The following is an 18,425-nucleotide window of genomic DNA, read 5'->3' on the forward strand; positions in this document are numbered from 1 at the left end:
GGAAAGATACAGTAGAAAGAACTTGCTAGATGTATCTTCCTTGGTCCACTCCTACCCACTCAGTCATCTGTATGTGCTCCTTCAAACCCAAAACTACAGCGCAGGCATAGTTCTACTAAAAGATCACCACACAAGCTTAGGATCCTGTGACTAGATGAGTACTATTTTATAAATATCCCAAGTTCTGTATACTGATGTGTTTTGGGGATATTTACTTTGTGAAAACCTACTCTGTGCGTGATTGTGTGTGAGTGCTGTAATGAAAAGAGAAAAGAAATAAAGGAAAACAAAAGGAAAAATAACTTGAGAGATCTGTTTCTCCCACGCAAACTCAAAAGCAACTAAAAAAAAACAAACTAGTAAGATGTCTGAGAGGCCAAGCAATCCACAGAACCATGACAGGCTCAAAGAATAACTACCCCAAGGGTGGGAGAACCATCACGCATAAGCCAAGTGGCACACAAGGACAGACCTGCTTTAATTGCTGTTGGTCTTTTGAAAAATCCTTCCTGTTTAAATACCTCACGCTACTTTTGAAACAAGTTGCTCTTATCATTAGTTTTGTTATTCTTTTCTGCTGACCACAAACTCTTTCATAGGGAAGAAAGAGTGGGGCAGAATTTGGATGAATATGCAGGATATGCATGGTTGATTCACTAGTTGCTGCCAGTAACAGAGAAAGAATGTGGAACTCTGCACAGAGGAGGTCAAGGCAAGAGGCTGATGTCCAAGAGCACTTGCACCACTCAGGAGTATGGGTACAGTTTGCCCTGGCAGTGTACCACAGCATATACTGAATTACACACATGTGATGGCTGAGATAAACAGAACAGTAGCAGAACCAGTTCCCTGCTATGTTATCTTCCCAGAAAGCAAAAGGTTAATAGACAGAAGTTCCATCTTCTTTTTGATGGAAATTAAGGTGCTGCTTCCACTTTGCCATATCCTCTTCAGGACACCAGCAAGAACTTTGTTGTTGCTGTTTGTTTTGTTTTTAAAACTAAAATCCTCACAAGCTCGGTTGCAGCTAACCAAATTGGTTTGGAGGGGAAATGTAAAGGGAAAGGAATAGGGGCAACACTGTCAGAGTTGCGTATACCCTGTGTGGCTGCACAGGTATATTCCTGAAAACTAGGTCTTAAGAAAAATATATAAATAATCTGAGCCAGCTCAAAGCATCTTACAAGTTTTTAAGGAAAATCTAGTTTTACCTATATAAATTTACCTCTATAATTTCATTTTAATTTTACCTATTTAAGTTAGACAGGCCTTTACCATAGGGAAAAAAGAGAGATAATGGACAGAGATGGGGTAAGGGAAAGAGGAAAAGTTCTCTACAAAGCAGCTCTATCCTTGTTGGAAGGTAATGGAGAGAGGGAGTCTGAGGAATGGTGCAAGTGGGCACTGCACACAGTAGCTGCCACCCATCACACCCCAGACTCACCCAGCAGAGTCAGAGCAAGCCTGACTTTCTAGTGTGGCAACAGAAGTCAAAGCAAGAAATGGGACTGGGCATGTGTTTCCCCATTTCTGGTCATGGCCCTTTACAGAAAGTCAGTCATAGTTTTACAGGGCCTTCTCTCCACAGGAGATAAAGGGTGCTAAACAAGAATTAAGTAAATGAATTAGTTTACAGATTGCATCTTGGGGATACTGAGGGTTGCTTTCTGGCATGCTGTATTTAAGACTCCAAAAAGCACCCAAAAGGGCACTGCACAAACTGTGAGCATACTTCACACAGTAATTCATTCCTCCAAAGAAAACACCAAGAGCCTAAACCAAATGGCTACTGTATGAACTGCTCAACTTTTCTCAATTATAAAATGTCACTGTGGACAATATTCTTAAAAATTATGGAGGTCAACCTCATTGTGCATATAGTGGTTGGAAGCCCATTGGTGTTCAGGACTGATCAAAGCAACTGTTTTCACCTTGCTCCACAGCTTACATAAAAAAAAGGTCATTAAGTAAATGTCTTTTGATCTAAAAGCATGACAACTAGCTTTGGAAATTGATGTGATTTTGCACCAGCAAAACTGGTAGACCAACCCTGAAATCCTTTCAGGAAAGCAAGAAGTAGTGAGATTTGAAAAAGGGAAAGGGATACAAAGGGACTCTGAGAAGGGGGAGACCCATGGATGCATACAGACAGCTCAATCACTGCTTTCAGTTACATGAAACTGCCTAGCATGTCATTCCAGTGAACATTTAAGGCCTAAAGTACCATGTTCAAAGTATCTCCTTGGCTTCACAGCTTGTATCCACTCAAGATTCCTGGAGTGGGAATGCTTTAGGTTTTGGTTGCCTTTCCTCCCCCTTCTCCTAGAACTACTGAGTCAGAAAGAAAGCTCTGATCTTTGAGACCATCCAGCTAATGTATAACAAGGAATACTGGTTTCCTGCTTACATCTAACTTTTGGGACAGAAAGCTTTAAGCATCTAGCCTGATGTGAGGTGCACAACTTTATTAAAGACACTTATAAGCTGGATAAACCATTCAAAGATTTTAGTGAACAGATGCAAGAACGTTCCACTGCAACACTACCTCACCCAGATTTAATCAGATTCCTATTTTCTACTCCTTTAAGACATAAGTAATTCAAAAGTGGGGTAAATGGAAATTACTGTTTATGATGAGGTATAAAATTGATCTTACAGTATTTTCATATATGAGAAACACTTAATTCCTGACCAGGATGGGGGACTTACATTGATGCTGTTTCCAGTGGGCTTAACCTTCACATACGGCAATCTAATTGAAAACAGTCTCAGTCCCTCAGCAAGTCTGACTGCAGAAGATCTACTTTTATGACTTGGGAACCACAACTTCATGATGAAACTTCAGTTAGTCCCCATCAGTAAAAACAAACAGGCGGAAGAGTTGATTTATCTGACTTAATGAACTTGACAAGTGCATGAAGTCAACTTTTTTACTAACACACCTCCAGGCAGCCTATGAGCATCCTGTACTATAGAAACCAGAGCTGTGAAAACTCTAAATAATTACAACTTTGCCACACTTTATGATTTCCTGCTGTGGACTACTAAGAAATCAGGGATTACTCAACAAATATTATACTCAAATGAAGAAACCAGACAAGATTTGGAGAAAGTTTTGCTTCAGCCTCTAGTTACACACCAGTACCAAGGCCTTGCAGCTTGGCTGGCACAGGTAAAACTTGGCTCTTTTCAGCTGTGAAAAGTTCCTCTGCTAAAGAGCAGTATCGTTCCTTAAGCTCCTGGAAGCTGATGAATTTGGTAAATACTGGGGTCCAAAATCCAAACAGCCTGTAAGGAAGGCCACAGAGAAAAGTGTCTGGGCTTCCCTATTGCATAATCCAGGTCATGGCTGAAGTACACTGCAGGGATGGGTATCTTTGCTTTAAGCAGCAACAACCTAATGTATGAGTTTTGGGGCTTTGTGGTGTTGTTTGGTTTGTTTTTTTTCCCTCCATAGGGTAAGCAGTCTATTGTCTTAGACCCACAATATACATCCCCGCGGGTACCCACACCCCTATTTGAAGGCCATCAACAAGAGTTGCAGGTGAAGAGCTGCAAGGGACGACCCAGCCGACGCAGCGAGGGAGGGCTGACTCCAAACTCCCGAAAGCGGCACTCGTTGTCCTTCACCCCCGCTGAAGTTCACAGCAGCCCAGAGGCTACCGGACAAGAGACACTTCATTGTAATTACCCTGGGCTGAAAGAGCTCAGGTGCAGGTTATGGCATGAGCCGCCCACTAAGTCTGAAAAGTAATTAGGACAGATGTTCATTAAAAACTTCCTAACGAGTCTGTTAATTTCATTGCCTTACTCCACCAAACGTTCTTACAGGTACACAAGGCAATTTACTAGAGAGCGAGCAAGGAGACACAGCGAGAAGCGAACAGGGAAGAGAACAGCGAAAGAAAAGAGAAGCTGCCAAGGAGAATTTCACCCATTTTGTGGAGGTACGAGTGCTCCTGTCCCACAGAGGGAAGCCCAGCACCGGAGGATCGCGCCGCGGCGGCCGGCCGGAACCCCGCAGACAGTCCTGTTCACCCGGTTCCCTACCCCAAGCGCCGCAGAGCGGTCAGCCAAAGCACAGGCGCCCACGTTCTGCCTCCACGAGACGGGGCTCACGACTCTCCATCAACAAAAAGCAGTAGCGATAGATGGACACGGGACCTCCGAGCCCGGAGCGCCCGTCCCGGCACGCAGATCGCCGCGCATCCTACCTTCCGAAAGTAGCCATCCTCCGCCGGCTCGGCCGGCTGGCAGCCGCGGGGAGACAGGGCGTCTGTCATCTCCTGGCGGGCGGGCGACCCCTCCCTCCCCTACCGCTGCCAGACAAGCACTGCTAAGGGCAGCGCCGATCCTGCGGGAAATGCCGGCACTGCCCCCACGGCACCGCCCGGCTCCACCCCTGTGGCAGCGGGGAGGAGCTGGCCGCCCCGCCCCGTCCCGTCCCGTCCCGTCCCGCCCCGCCCCGCAGCGGTGTCCGCTCCGCCGCGCTGGGGCGGCCCCGGTGAGGTCTGTGCAAGGCTCCCCGGGCCGCTGACTGTAGAAGTCCCGCAGCCGGGCGCTCCAGGTGCCCCTCGTCCAGAGACGGGCGGTGCCGGCCCTGACTGGAAGCGCAGCCCGGTGGCCCGCTGCGCCCTTCCCAGCCCGCCGGCTGCGCTTCGGAGCCCATCTAGCCGCCCCGAAGGGACAGCTCGCTTTTGTCTGCCTCCCTGCGTCCTCCCCGTGCTGCTGTGCCTGGCGACAGCCCCCGGGGTGGGATCCCGGTCCCATTCATGTCACCGCCAGCTTCCTCGTACGGGAGCCAAGGTTTCCAGCCGGTGGCGGCCCCTCACCCCGGGCTCGTTACTCCGAGGGGGATACTCCCCCAACACCGGGGCAGGTGGAAGGCATTAGTGGGCCAGTGTCCAAAGCCCGCACGGTCACGTCCGTAGCGCCTCAGCCTCCCGTCTAGGGGAGGACAGGAGCACGGCTGACACCGGTCGCAGAGTTCGGAGGGGCTGGAGAGGCTCTGATCTTGGCCCCTGGTAAGAGCAGCAATATCTCGATGAGAAGCAGGACAGGCCCCGGTTCCGGGAAACTGCTGTGGGCTCAATCTCAGCATTGTAAAAATCTGCAGAGTTTGGACTGGAAACCTCCCATCTTTGAAATACTCCATTGTGTAACCGTTTTCACGGTTATTGGACACTTGAATAAAAAAACTGTCAGTTTTGGTTTCTATTACTAGCCAGGCCTAACCGCCAGAGTTATGCAGGTATTTTGAAGACACAATACAGCAAAACACTTAAATGAATATTACCAAACTTGTCTTCTCTCCCCCCCTGCTTCCCCCAGCCCACCCGCCCCTTCCCTTTTTTCATCTTTCTTAGAACTGTGGTATAGTTATGTCAGGAACAGATCTGCAGAGACAATGTTTCTTTATCAAAGGAAAAATATCTTTTCAATTGCACCCTCAACTGAAACTTGCTTTGAAAACACTGATGTCTCCAGAGTTAGGCACCACAGTCCAGTTAAACTGTGTCTGCTGACTGGTTTTAAGGAAGAAAACTGGAGCCAGCACCTCAGAATCCAAAGATCTGCTCCTGCCTCTTTGTTCACACTCACCCTGGTACTTTTTTCCTCTTTTTAATAGTTCTAAAGGTGCTGAATAAATATATCCAATTATATGTTGAATAGAAATAGGTGAAAGTGGGAAAACAGTTCAACTTGCTTCAATTTCTATTTAAAGTGTGCAAAAAAAAAAGTTTTATTTTTTAAAGTGTTAGAAAATGTATTTACCTGCTAAATTAAAAGTTATTTAAAAACTGAAATCTTGCAAATCAGTGTATAACTGCAATGCAATACATGTAAGTACATTAATATAAATGAGAGATAAATAGTAATTTGCCAGCACAGGCCATGCTGGTATGATCTGGCAGCTGAATTAAAACAGTTTAATACTGAATTAAAACAGTATTAATGTGATCATCCTGGGAATCTGCACTGCTTTTGCTGGGTTTTCTTAAAACAGATCTCATTGAAAGTCTCAAATAATGTCACAAGAGTCTGTAGCCAGGCCAAAGGGTCAGAAAGTCACCACCACCATGAGAGACTGTTACCATGGTCATGTGTAAAAGACAAATTTGCAGACGTTTCTGCACAGTACAATACTAAAGATAACTTTAAACATGTCTTGTTGACAAAACAGCCTTTTTGTTGTTGCTGGTGGGTTCTCTGAATAAAACAAAGTCAGCAGTGATACACACAGCAAGTTTATGCAGCAAACTCAGCCCTGAATCCATGGTATCTTTACATTCTGCCTTCCCCTTGCTGGGACAAAGGTACTTCCTCATGACTGTGTGAGGACTGATACCAGATTTCTGAAGTAAGTCATTGCAAGTATTGTCTGCATTTGGTGAACATGAATTGCTGCAAAAGGCCCACGTGGATTATGTGGTCTCAGTAGCTAGGGCTGAACTGCATAATGATGGGGTAGGAGTGCTCCCTGACCCTGGAATGTAAATTGCCGTTTAGAACATTCCACAATCTGATTTACCCTCAGAGTAACATGTCCCTGCTCTTCTCACCAGTTGGTTAAACGTCTTGTCTCCAGAAGCTTTTTGGTTGCTATTAGAATTTCTAAACAGAGATGAGTGCATACCACAAACTTTCTCAGTTTCTCATGGTTATGTTACTCAGGAGGTTTGAATTGCTGCATTCTAAAGACTGAGTAATAACAGGCTAGGAATCTGGACACATGTACTCAGAAAAAGGGGCGTATAGCTGCAGATGTTGGTCAATACTTATGTTTAATATTATGAAAGAGTAAATACGGTGACCTGGCCCACTGGACATGAGAGAGCACCAAAAGTTTAAGAATTTGCATCCAAAGAAATTCTGTATGTTGTGCCTAAAGCATTGAGATTGAAAGCAAGAAATCTTATCTCTGCATCATCAAACCTCCCTCTGGTTACAAAACTAGCTCTATCTGGCTTCGTGCATCTTCGCAGGCAAACCAGCCAGGTGATCCCAGCAATGGCCAGCTGAAAACAGGCACTGAAAGGCAGAGATTGAATTGTCCCAGATTTTATCCCAGGATAGGAAAGGTAATAGGGACCAGAATTTGGACACATGACAATATATGTGGTACATATGTACCTGTGCACATTATGTGCCATATTTCTGTTATGTTTGTATCACACCACTTGCCTAGTCAATCCTGTCCTTTCTATATTGAAAAAACTATGGGAATATATGCAATCCCATCTTCAGTCTTCTCTTTGGCCACTAGAAAATAGTTTCGATTTGGGAAATTAATTTCCTGTCTGTTGATGCACTGTTACATACTGAATAGGAATCTGCTTTGATTTAGTAAAGGCAGGTTCTGCTCTCTTGAAAGAGAAGGTTTCCTTTTTGTGATTTTACAGCCCTTGCAGCTATAAGCATGTAACAAGTGCCTCAAAAAGCTTTTGTCCCAGAGACACCCAGGCTTATCAGGACAAGTACTTAGAATGCTGCTGTATGAAGGGAGAAGTTTCTCAGGGTAGTCTCTTGAATTCTGAATCTGACACACAGTTACATATTTCTCCTCCTGTTGCTGGCGGCTTTGAATATTAAACTTTTGTTCTGAGCAGAAAGACAAAAAGATTTTGTCAGTAACCCTGACAGCCTGTAACTTTATGGTCAATTAATTACATTGCATCAAGTTACTCGAGTTAGTATCACACTTTATTTCTGAAGACTGCAGCTCTTAATGGACTAATGTCTGTCTACTGTAGGGAAGTTTTAGGTGAGGAGACAGGAAAAAGATCATTGGTTGATACTCTCCCCCCCCCCCTTTCCAAATATGTATTGGGGGGGACGAGGTGGGACGAGGGGGGAGAGATTGAGAATGGCAAAAATTATTCTAATGGGAGCACAGTAACAATAGTGATGAGAATCTGCTTTGAGGCTGTTACAAGTTTACAAGATGTAGATTTTCAGGTTAGAAAAAGTCTGAGAACAAAGAATGGGGAAGTATTCTCAGAAACAAAAGTAGTTTTATGACAGATGAATTGAAAGCGACCAGACAGGAACTGCAAGTAAGAAGTGCCAGTAGAAAGTTTCCTTACCAGCAAATTTACTGAGTGATAGCAAAATGGTATAAAAATGTTACACAAACTCAGTAAGAGGGCTTGGGGTGGCCATGATGTGATTGGCTGTAGGTGCAGCATTTCAGTGCTGCTTCTTCAGGCTAGAAGGGAGGGGCACGTGTTAACTGCAGCTTTATCTTCACTGATGGATAAAATAAATCCCATTTCGTATTGAGCAGTTAATCTGCTTCACCTATTCAACTGCGAGAACATCCTGTAAACATGACACTGCAGTTTCAGTGGGAATTTAGAATGTAAGGCAAAGCAGGGCAAAAACATCATCCCCTTTCCCAGATAAGATATTCAGTGGAGATCCATAGACAAGGGTCTGTGTACTTAAGGACAATACTCGTTAACTTTTTTCCTTCTCATTATCTAAAAAACCCCGAAAGTTAGCACTTTGTAGCAGCTAAAAAAAATGTATCAGAGGCTGTACTTCATGTGTCTGTTTCACCAACTGATACAGTAGCCATATGTTGTCAGGAAGAATAATTGGAAATATTCCCACTGAACACAACATAAATTAGAGATGAAGTAGTTTGCTCGGTTTTGAAAAATAAAAAAGTAATGATGTATTTTTTGTATGGCCTGTACTTACATTTTCCCTTTTCTCATTAACAAGTTTTTTAACAGCCCTGTAAATGAATAAAGTTTTCTTCCTTATTTTCTATATTGATTATGCTGCTTTCAGTCTGAAGCTCCAGAAACCCACAAAACTGTAACCAACAAGAAGCTCTCGATTTGAAGAAATGGTTTAAAGAATATAATAAAGGATATAGGAAAACACTTCTATGTTGACCTTCTCAATGAACGAATTCGAAACCAAATGTTGAAAAAAGAATAAAGAAAGCACCAGAACCAGAGAAGACATGATGGATCGAACCTTCAGGACCCTTACATATGAAATTGCATCAGTCATAATTTGGACTTATATGATAACTGGTGTACCAGCCTGGGACCAATACTTATACCTGAAATTGATGCAGACTGTTACTAAAGTTGTTAATTGTAGTGACTGTTGGGTGTGTGCACAGTTGCCTAAATCAGGAGCAGATCAGGACCTTACATTAATTGGCGTTCCAATTTCCCACACTATCTCATGGACAAATTTGTGGGTGAACACTAGCAATCTACATCCAAAGGAAAGGTTAAGATTTGGGATAGTTAATCCTAATCCAAGTAAAGAATATTATACCCGTGTATGAAGATGTATTACACCAGGAACCAGAGTATGAGATTGTTTAAATGCCACAGGTGTAAGTCACTATTCAAATTGCAATCACACTATTAGTACGTGGCATCGTGGTTCAGTGGTGGCCCATTCCTGAAGGGAAAAGATGGTATTGGTTATGTGGAGAAAATGCTTATAAGACCCTATCCCCAACTGGAAGGGGGCACGCACCCTTAGGTGCTGTTATACCCAAACTCACTATTATTGACATATATCCGTCTCGAACCCGGGTTACAGGTTTTGGAAAACCAAAGCCTGAAGTCCATCACCGGCTTAAGAGCTCAGTCTCAACCTTAAATCTACCAGCAGGTATTTGAGCTTTGATTCGGGGAAAACTCCAGGAACAAACTCGCCAACAAAGTTCTAAGTTAACAAGCAGGTATTCTTTATCGCGGCGCCGAGAGACACGGGAGATAGCTCCACCTAGCGTGTGTCTTCGTATTGCTAAACGGGCCACCCTTACATAGTCACTGGACACAATATTCATGAGGCTACACATGAATTACATCATTTTCCAGTAAGTTTCCCACGTTTACAAAAATATGATGGTGGTCTTTTAGGGTCGTTTACTTCTCCCAGCAATCTTCATAACTTCTGGCAGTTTTTGAAGCACCAGCTTAATTAACATTACAGACATAGCAATCATCCTGTCCTTCTACTTATCAGTTAGTTTAACTGCTCCCACCCTGGACATCTGCTAGTCCTGGATACTCCCCATCCCCAGGTCCTGTTTTTCCATTCTGCTTTTCTTACACTTTTAGTGCTACGGTCCTAAGGACCTAAAACTATGTCAACTACCTTCAAGCACCGCAGTTATTTTCCATTACAAAGCCTTCAAACTTAATGTTTATATAGAACTGATTACATTTTGTGCTTTTGTGCCTTCTTGTCTCAAATCCTCCCTTTTTCTGTCCTTTTGCAAATTCTTTTGCAACATTTTATATACTACAATTACCATCTACATTGGTTTTGAAATAATTTCCTGTTTCTACTTGATTCTTGATTTCATTTCTTTTCCAATTTTCATAATTTATCATAGATAGTTTACAATACCAGAAGGAACATTGTATCATACCACAAGTAATATTAAAACAATTAATATTAATATTCCTGCAACCAGTTGCCTTAACCAGGAGAGATCAGGTAACCATGAAGTTAACTTTTACCATATTTCTTCAAACCCCCAGGAAGTATCATCCTTGACCATTTCAAGAAATATTTTAGTTTGTTTCCAAATTTCCTCCAGATCTGTTTCAATCCTGCCACTTTGATCTATATAGGAACAGCAACTTTCATTGATTACAGAACAAACCCCTCCTTGTGAAGCCAATAACATGTCTATAGCCATTCTTTTTTGTAATACCATTTTAGATAGGCTAGTTATCTCTTCTTGTTCTGCTTGGATTATGTCAGTGGTTTTCCTTTCTATTTCCTTAATGCTTGCTGAGATATTTATGTCTGCCTTCTCTAATTCACTTACTCCCAAAGATGGAATTAGCCATCTCACAAAACTATGAAATGCAGTGTTCCGTTCAGCAATAGCGTTAAATCCTAGCTTAATCAGTTTAGCAAAACCTGTAACCCGGGTTCGAGACGGATATATGTCAATAATAGTGAGTTTGGGTATAACAGCACCTAAGGGTGCGTGCCCCCTTCCAGTTGGGGATAGGGTCTTATAAGCATTTTCTCCACATAAGCAATACCATCTTTTCCCTTCAGGAATGGGCCACCACTGAACCACGATGCCATGTACTAATAGTGTGATTGCAATTTGAATAGTGACTTAAACCTATGGCATTTAAACAAACAATCTCATACTCTGGTTCCTGGTGTAATACATCTTCATACACGGGTATAATATTCTTTACTTGGATTAGGATTAACTATCCCAAATCTTAACCTTTCCTTTGAATGTAGATTGCTAGTGTTCACCCACAAATTTGTCCATGAGATAGTGTGGGAAATTGGAACGCCAATTAATGTAAGGTCCTGATCTGCTCCTGATTTAGGCAACTGTGCACACACCCAACAGTCACTACAATTAACAACTTTAGTAACAGTCTGCATCAATTTCAGGTATAAGTATTGGTCCCAGGCTGGTACACCAGTTATCATATAAGTCCAAATTATGACTGATGCAATTTCATATGTAAGGGTCCTGAAAGTTCGATCCGTCATGTCTTCTCTGGTTCTGGTGATTTCTTTATTCTTTAGTAATGTATTCAAGCACATTGTTCCTTTATATTCACGGCTGTAAAGGTGGTCAATAATATCTGATACGGTCCACTCCACTTCTCCTGTAGAGGATGTCCTGAAAAATTCTTAACATGAACCCAGTCTCTGGATCTAAAAGAGTGAGTCAGATAATCCATGCTTCTCGCTCTTGTCCCTAATAGTCTCTTATTTCTTCTAATATTTTACTTGGCTAGCCTCTTCTTTTGACTGAGGTTTAGTTTGAATTCTTAACAGAGCCAGTGGTAAGGCTTGGTACCAATATAAATTCATTTCCTGACATATTTTACCAGTCTGTTATTTGATCAGATGGTTCACCTTTTCTACTTGCCCACTGGCCTGAGGCCTGTATGGAACATGTAGTTGCCAATCAATTTCTAATTTTTGCTAAATTCTTGTAACTATTTTGCCCTGAAGTGCAAGCCTTAGTCGGAAGAAATTGCCGCTGGTACTCCAAAATACGGTATTATATAGTTTAACAATACTTTAATTACTTGTCTTGAATTATTTATTCTACAAGGGAATGCTTCTGGCCACCCTGAAAAAGTATTTGTTAACACCAACAAATATTGGTAACCTCTTTTTCTCAGTAATTCAGAAAAAAATATTTGCCAGTGCTGTCTCAGATAACTTCCTCCCACAGTTGTACCAATTTGATTTCTATTTTCAGTTTTAGGATTATTCTTGAGACAGAGCTGACATTGTCACTAATTGAACTATGATATATAGATTCCTTCCTATAATTTGTTTGTCTAAGTATTTATACAAAGAGTTGCTACCCAAATCAGTTTTATTATGCTCCTCCTGAACTAGCTTTCAGAGTCGCCCATCAGATATCTGAACCCAACCCTCTTTGTTTTCCTCTCCTTTGAGATCTTCAATCAATTTTCTATCCTCCTTTGAATATCTAGGTTTAGATTTCTCAATGCTTAGTTTACCGTCAGGGATTAAGGGAATGATTTTAGATTGTTAAACTTCTCATTTGGCTCCGAAGTCAGCCAAATTATTTCCAATTTCCTAATGAGAGTCACCTTGTTGATGCCCTCAACAATACATAATAGCTACTTCCTCAGGTAACTTAACAGCTTCCAGTAGTCGTAGAATTTCTGTAGCATGTTTAATCTGTTTCCCTTGTGTGTTCAAAAGTCCTTGTTCTTTCCAGATGGCACCATATGCATGGACCACACCAAATGCATATTTAGAATCAGTCCAAATATTTATCCTTTTGTCTTTAGACAATTCCAGGGCTCTCGTTCAGCATGTTCCAGAGGTTTCTTTCAAATCTGGTCTGCTTGAATATACAGTCTCTATAGTGGCCAAGCAGCCGTGTGTTAGTAGTTCTGTTGGTTATTCCTGCAAAAGGATGCTGGATTTGTTAGCGTCGAGACAAACACATAACTGCCAGGATGGTTATATGACGTGCTTTATTGAGGCGCCGGGAACCAGGGGTACGCACCCAAATCTGGTTCTGACTCCCATCACATCGCGTTTGCAATTTATACACTAAAAATTTCCTAACTAATACATATTCAACACAGATTACATCATTTACTAATACATATGCATCAAGGATTTCTACATCAGTCTATTACGACACCAGCCTCTTTTGCGCTTGCGCAGCCCCCTCTGGTGGTTGCCCTGATGAAGTAAGGAGTCTTCCTCAGATGAAGTAAGAAGTCTTCCTCAGGTTGTCCTCTTTACCTTTTCTCTACTTGGCTAGGTCCCAATTGTCTTGTGGACGTTAGCATTCTCTTAACTTCACCAGGATGCTTCTGGCATGCCCTTTTGGACTATCTTAAACTTAGGTTCTGCTTGGGTAGAGTTTTACAATACATACACCCATACTCCCCTCACCATATACAGTTATGTTAGCTCTTGCTAAAAAGACTACCATTGTAACATTTAGTTACAGAGTAACTATGATACAAAACAGCAAAGTTACAACGTCTTCTAATATACAAAGCCTCACTATTGATTTATAAATTTCTCAAATATAATCATTTTACTATTTTATATGATTATTTTATTGTAAAACCTTCACCCTAACAGATTGACAACATTAGTAACCATGATTTCTATATCATTGTGTTCCACAAGGGTGGCCTGATATTTTAAAAAACAGAATCATAGAATCATAAAATAGTTAGGGTTGGAAAGGACCTTAAGATCATCAAGTTCCAACCCTCCTGCCATGGGCAGGGACACCTCACACTAAATCATATCACCCAAGGCTCTGTCCAGCCTGACCTTGAGCACTGCCAGGGAAGGAGCATTCACAACCTCCCTGGGCAGCCCATTCCAGTGCCTCACCACCCTAACAGTAAAGAACTTCTTCCTTATATCCAATCTAAACTTCCCCTGTTTAAGTTTTAACCCATTACCCCTTGTCCTATCACTACAGTCCCTAATGAAGAGTGCCTCCTCAGCATCCCTATAGCCCCCCCTTCAGATCCTGAAAGGCTGCTATGAGGTCTCCATGCAGCCTTCTCTTCTCCAGGCTGGACAGCCCCAATGAAGGAGATAACCAGTGGGCTTCTTTCTGTTCCAGGACTGCTAATACAACATAGGACACTAGTACAGTAATCTTTTGTCCCAGGTTAAATTTGTGAGCCTCTTCAATATTCATAACAACTGCTGCCACAGCCCTTAGGCATCTGGGTCATCCTTTGCTCGCTTCATCCAGCTGTTTTGAAAAAATACACCATTGCCCTCTTATAGGGTCCTAGTTTCTGAGCAAGGACCACTGAAGTTATTCCCTGTTCTTCACAGGAATATAGCCAAAAGGATTTAGTCACATCCAGAAGTCACAGAGCTGCAGTTCCCATTAGCTCTGTTTTTAAATTTCTAAAAGCCCTCCTCTGCTGAATCAATCCATTCCAAAGACAGAGGGGTTTCTTTTAACAGTTCATATAGTGGTCTTACCAGAACACCATAATCATATATCTAAAGTCTGCATCATCTAGTCACTCCCAGGAACTTCCGGAGCTTCTTGGTGGTCGATGGTCATGGAGTTTGACAAATGGCTTCTTTTCTAGCAGTTCCAAGTTCTTTCTGTCCTTCTGTTATTTCATATCCTAGGTAGGAAACTCGGGTTTGAATTAGTTGGGCCTTTTGTCTGGTTACCCAATAACCATTCAGTCCCAGAAAATTCAATAATTCCACCATTCACTACACACATTCTTCCTTTGTTTCTGTTAATAGGTCATCCACATATTGTAACAGAGTCCCTGTCTGAGTGGGTGGTTTCCATGATTCTAGTTCCAGTGCTAACTGACTTTGAAAAATCGTTGGACTGTTTTAAAACCCTTGAGGTAATACCATCCAAGTTAATTGGATTTTCCTTACTGTGCCAGGATTTTCCTATTCAAAAGAAACTAAATTCTGGTTTTCTTTGGCCAATGGTAAGCAAAAGAAAGAGTCCTTTAAATCCAAGACTGCAAAACATTTCTGATTATTATTCGGTTTAGTCAATAAGGTATACGGATTAGCTATTTCTGGATGAATATCCTCTACAAATCTGTTGATTGCTCTGAGATCTTGAACCAATCTGCAACTTTATTTCTTTACTGTCCAGATAGGAGTATTATGTTCCAGTTCACATTCAATTAATAATTTATATTTTAAAATTTATCAATGATTTTAAATTACCTTTCCCAGCAATTTTAGGGGATATTGTTTTATTCTAATTGGGCAGGCCTCCTCTTTTTATTTCTACTTTAATAGGCAAAGCATTTTTCACCTTACCTGGAATTTCAGATGCCCATACTCCCAGATATACCTGATTAAGGATTTCTTCTATTTCAGGGAGGTCCTCCTGTTCACTTTTCTGTTGAATTAAAGATAAACTCAAAACTGCAATTAATTGATCATTTTTAACTCTTAATTCCATTTTGCTTTCTTTAAATGTTGCTTCTCACCCTAATAAAGATTTTGGAGAATTAGCATGCATAAAAAGTTATGCATTCCTATTTGTTTTCCCAATTTGTACTTAAGGGTTTCAGAAAGAATGCCTCTTTTTGTCTCCCCCCCCCCTTTTTTTTTACTTGGTGGCCAGTAGCTCCCACATCTGTAACAAATTCATTTCCCTCTGATTTAACGCCGAATAAGTTGCTCCTGTATCCACTAGAATTCCACTTTATCTCCTCTAGTCCCTAGCTTCATTATAACCAGTGGATCTGCTAGGGTAGATTCCCCATGTGCCTGTCTAGTTCCAATTCAGCCACCGGAGCCACTCCATGGCACTTCCCCCAGAGCAGTCTCATTTCCAACGTCCAAACTTCCCACAGCACACACACAGATCAAGTCCCACAGGAGAACCCATCCCTCCACCTCTGCCTCCCCAGCACTCACCCCACGCTCAAACACAGGAGATACCCGAGCTCCCCTCCTTTCCCCCTTGGTTTTCCTTAACTTCCCCAGTATCACAATCTGAACACCTCTCCAGCTTAGCTTTCAGTTTTTCTCTGTTCTTCTCCAAAGCCAAAATTAAGGGATCTGGAGGAAGTATACTAATTTCGCATTCCTTCTGTCAGTCCGGGTGGTTTGTTAAAGTGAAAAATATATCTGCATACATTACTTCATTCCATTTTCCTTGCCACCTCAAAAACATTAATTGTAACAATGTATCATAGCTCAAGGTTCCATTTTTAAGCCATTTTTCCTGATCTTCCAAAGCATACAAAGGCCACCACTGGTTACAATATTTTATCAACGTTTTCTCATTTACCGAGCCCTCAGGAAACCCTCCCAGTTCTTTCCAGTGTGCCAAAATGCACCCTAAAGGACTCTTTTTTCAAGATCTCTCCACTCTGCTGATTTCCCGTTATCAATCTCGTATTCAACACAAACACACGGGATCCCACAGACACACTCCACACAGTTAAAACACTTGAGACAGAGACTAAAATTCTACCAAACTAACAACAATTAACAGTTATAACAGTCTGGCACCAGTACCAAAATTACAAGACCAAAATCAGAACTATAACAAGCCACAACGTAAGTCAAATACCAGTAAAATCCAAAACCTTTCCTACAAGAAGCCCACTGCATCTTGCAGGACCCAAACGACAAGACGCCCTCTGCTTCTTGTGGGTGTATACCAAAAGGACGCTAGCAGCCGGGTATAGAATCATAGAATAGTTAGGGTTGGAAAGGACCTTAAGAACATTCAGTTCCACCCCTCCTGCCATGGGCAGGGACACCTCACGCTAAATCATATCACCCAAGGCCTCGTCCAACCTGGTCTTGAACACTGCCAGGGATGGAGCATTCACAACCTCCCTGGGCAACCCATTCCAGTGCCTCACCACCCTAACAGGAAAGAATTTCCTTCTTATATCCAATCTAAACTTCCCCTGTTTAAGTTTTAACCCGTTACCCCCTGTCCTATCACTACAGTCTAATGAAGAGTCCCTCCCCAGCATCCCTTTACCCACGAGATTTCCTATCTCGATTTATGGAAGGCTTCCAAACTTTGTGTACGCTTACCAAAACAATTTACCAAACCGAAATGCCCCCTACATCTTACAGACTATACAAAAGAAAAGAATGCCTTTTATGATACGGCCCTTGTCTGCTCCCGCAGTGATCCGAATGAGTTGAGGGGTCCCCCCAGGAAAAACTCTCGAGGGCCCTGTCCTCAGCGGGTCCTGCAGCCGAGCAGAGAGGGTCCCATCTGAGTCGCCAAATTGATTCGGAGGAAACTCCAGAACAAACTCGCCAACAAAGTTTCAAGTTAACAAGCAGGTATTCTTTATCGCGGCGCCGAGAGACACGGGAGATAGCTCCACCTAGCGTGTGTCTCCGTATTGCTAAAGGGGCCATCTTTACATAGTTACTGGACACAATATTCATGAGGCTACACATGAATTACATCATTTTCCAGTGAGTTTCCCACGTTTACAAAAATATGATGGTGGTCTTTTAGGGTCGTTTACTTCTCCAGCAATCTTCATAACTTCTGGCAGTTTTTGAAGCACCAGCTTAATTAACATTACAGACATAGCAATCATCCTGTCCTTCTACTTATCAGTTAGTTTAACTGCTCCCACCCTGGACATCTACTAGTCCTGGATACTCCCCAGTAGATACTTACACCAGCTTAATGGTTCATTAACACCACAAACATAGCAATCATCCTGTCCTTCTACATATCAGTTAGTTTAACTGTGCCCACCTTGGACTTCTGCTAGTCCCAGATACTACTCCTCAGGTCCTGTTTTTCTATTCTGCTTTTCTTACACTTTTAGTGCTAAGGTCCTAAGGACCTAAAACTATGTCAACTACCTTCAAGCACCGCAGTTATTTTCCATTACAAAGCCATCAAACTTAATGTTTATATAGAACTGATTATATTGTGCTTTTGTGCCTCTTTGTCTCAGCTTTCATTCAAAAATGTCGATTTTTATTGTACCTGTAAAATATGCAAACCTATAAATATTTTAGTTTCATTGCAACTATCAAAAGACATTGTAATTACTACCTTACTTAACAGCTAGGATTAGCCAACTGTCACCTAATTTAACAGTTGTAAACAAGAGAGAGTTTACCATGGAAAAGAAAATACCACTGTGATACAAAAGCAAATAAAAATTACCCTGACTCTTTTAACATAACAGGTAAGACACTCAAAAGATTTTCTGTTAACATTGTGTGAAAAAGATTTATTTAAGCCTGTGTGTTAAAATCATATGGAATTGACTATTCAGGAACAACTATTTTCACAGCAAAGGGAAACAGCAACTGTGCTAACAACTCATTTTGCCACTGTAGGTTCTAGCTAATGGCTTGCTAATTAGTACTGATGAGAAAAGATAATGTAGGTAGATAAATGTCTGTGCCTTCTACTTCAT

General features: G+C 41.9%; 1 protein-coding gene across 2 annotated transcripts in view; it reads right to left on the reverse strand.

Annotated features, from left to right (window-relative positions):
* RHPN2 (rhophilin Rho GTPase binding protein 2) overlaps positions 1-4,341 on the reverse strand; it is a 28,845-nt gene extending 24,504 nt beyond the window's left edge. The window contains exon 1 of one of the 2 annotated variants that reach the window (XM_062604830.1): positions 4,215-4,341. In XM_062604830.1, coding sequence (XP_062460814.1) covers positions 4,215-4,283 — 69 coding nt within the window. In that variant the 5' untranslated portion in view covers positions 4,284-4,341. The remainder of the gene's footprint in view (positions 1-4,214) is intronic. The other variant, XM_062604831.1, reaches the window with a different exon arrangement.
* Positions 4,342-18,425: the final 14,084 nt, after the last annotated feature.

This window comes from Pezoporus occidentalis, unplaced genomic scaffold (assembly GCF_034315485.1).
Source record: "Pezoporus occidentalis ecotype Australia unplaced genomic scaffold, CSIRO_AGI_Poc_V1 ctg89, whole genome shotgun sequence".
NCBI lineage: Eukaryota > Metazoa > Chordata > Aves > Psittaciformes > Psittacidae > Pezoporus > Pezoporus occidentalis.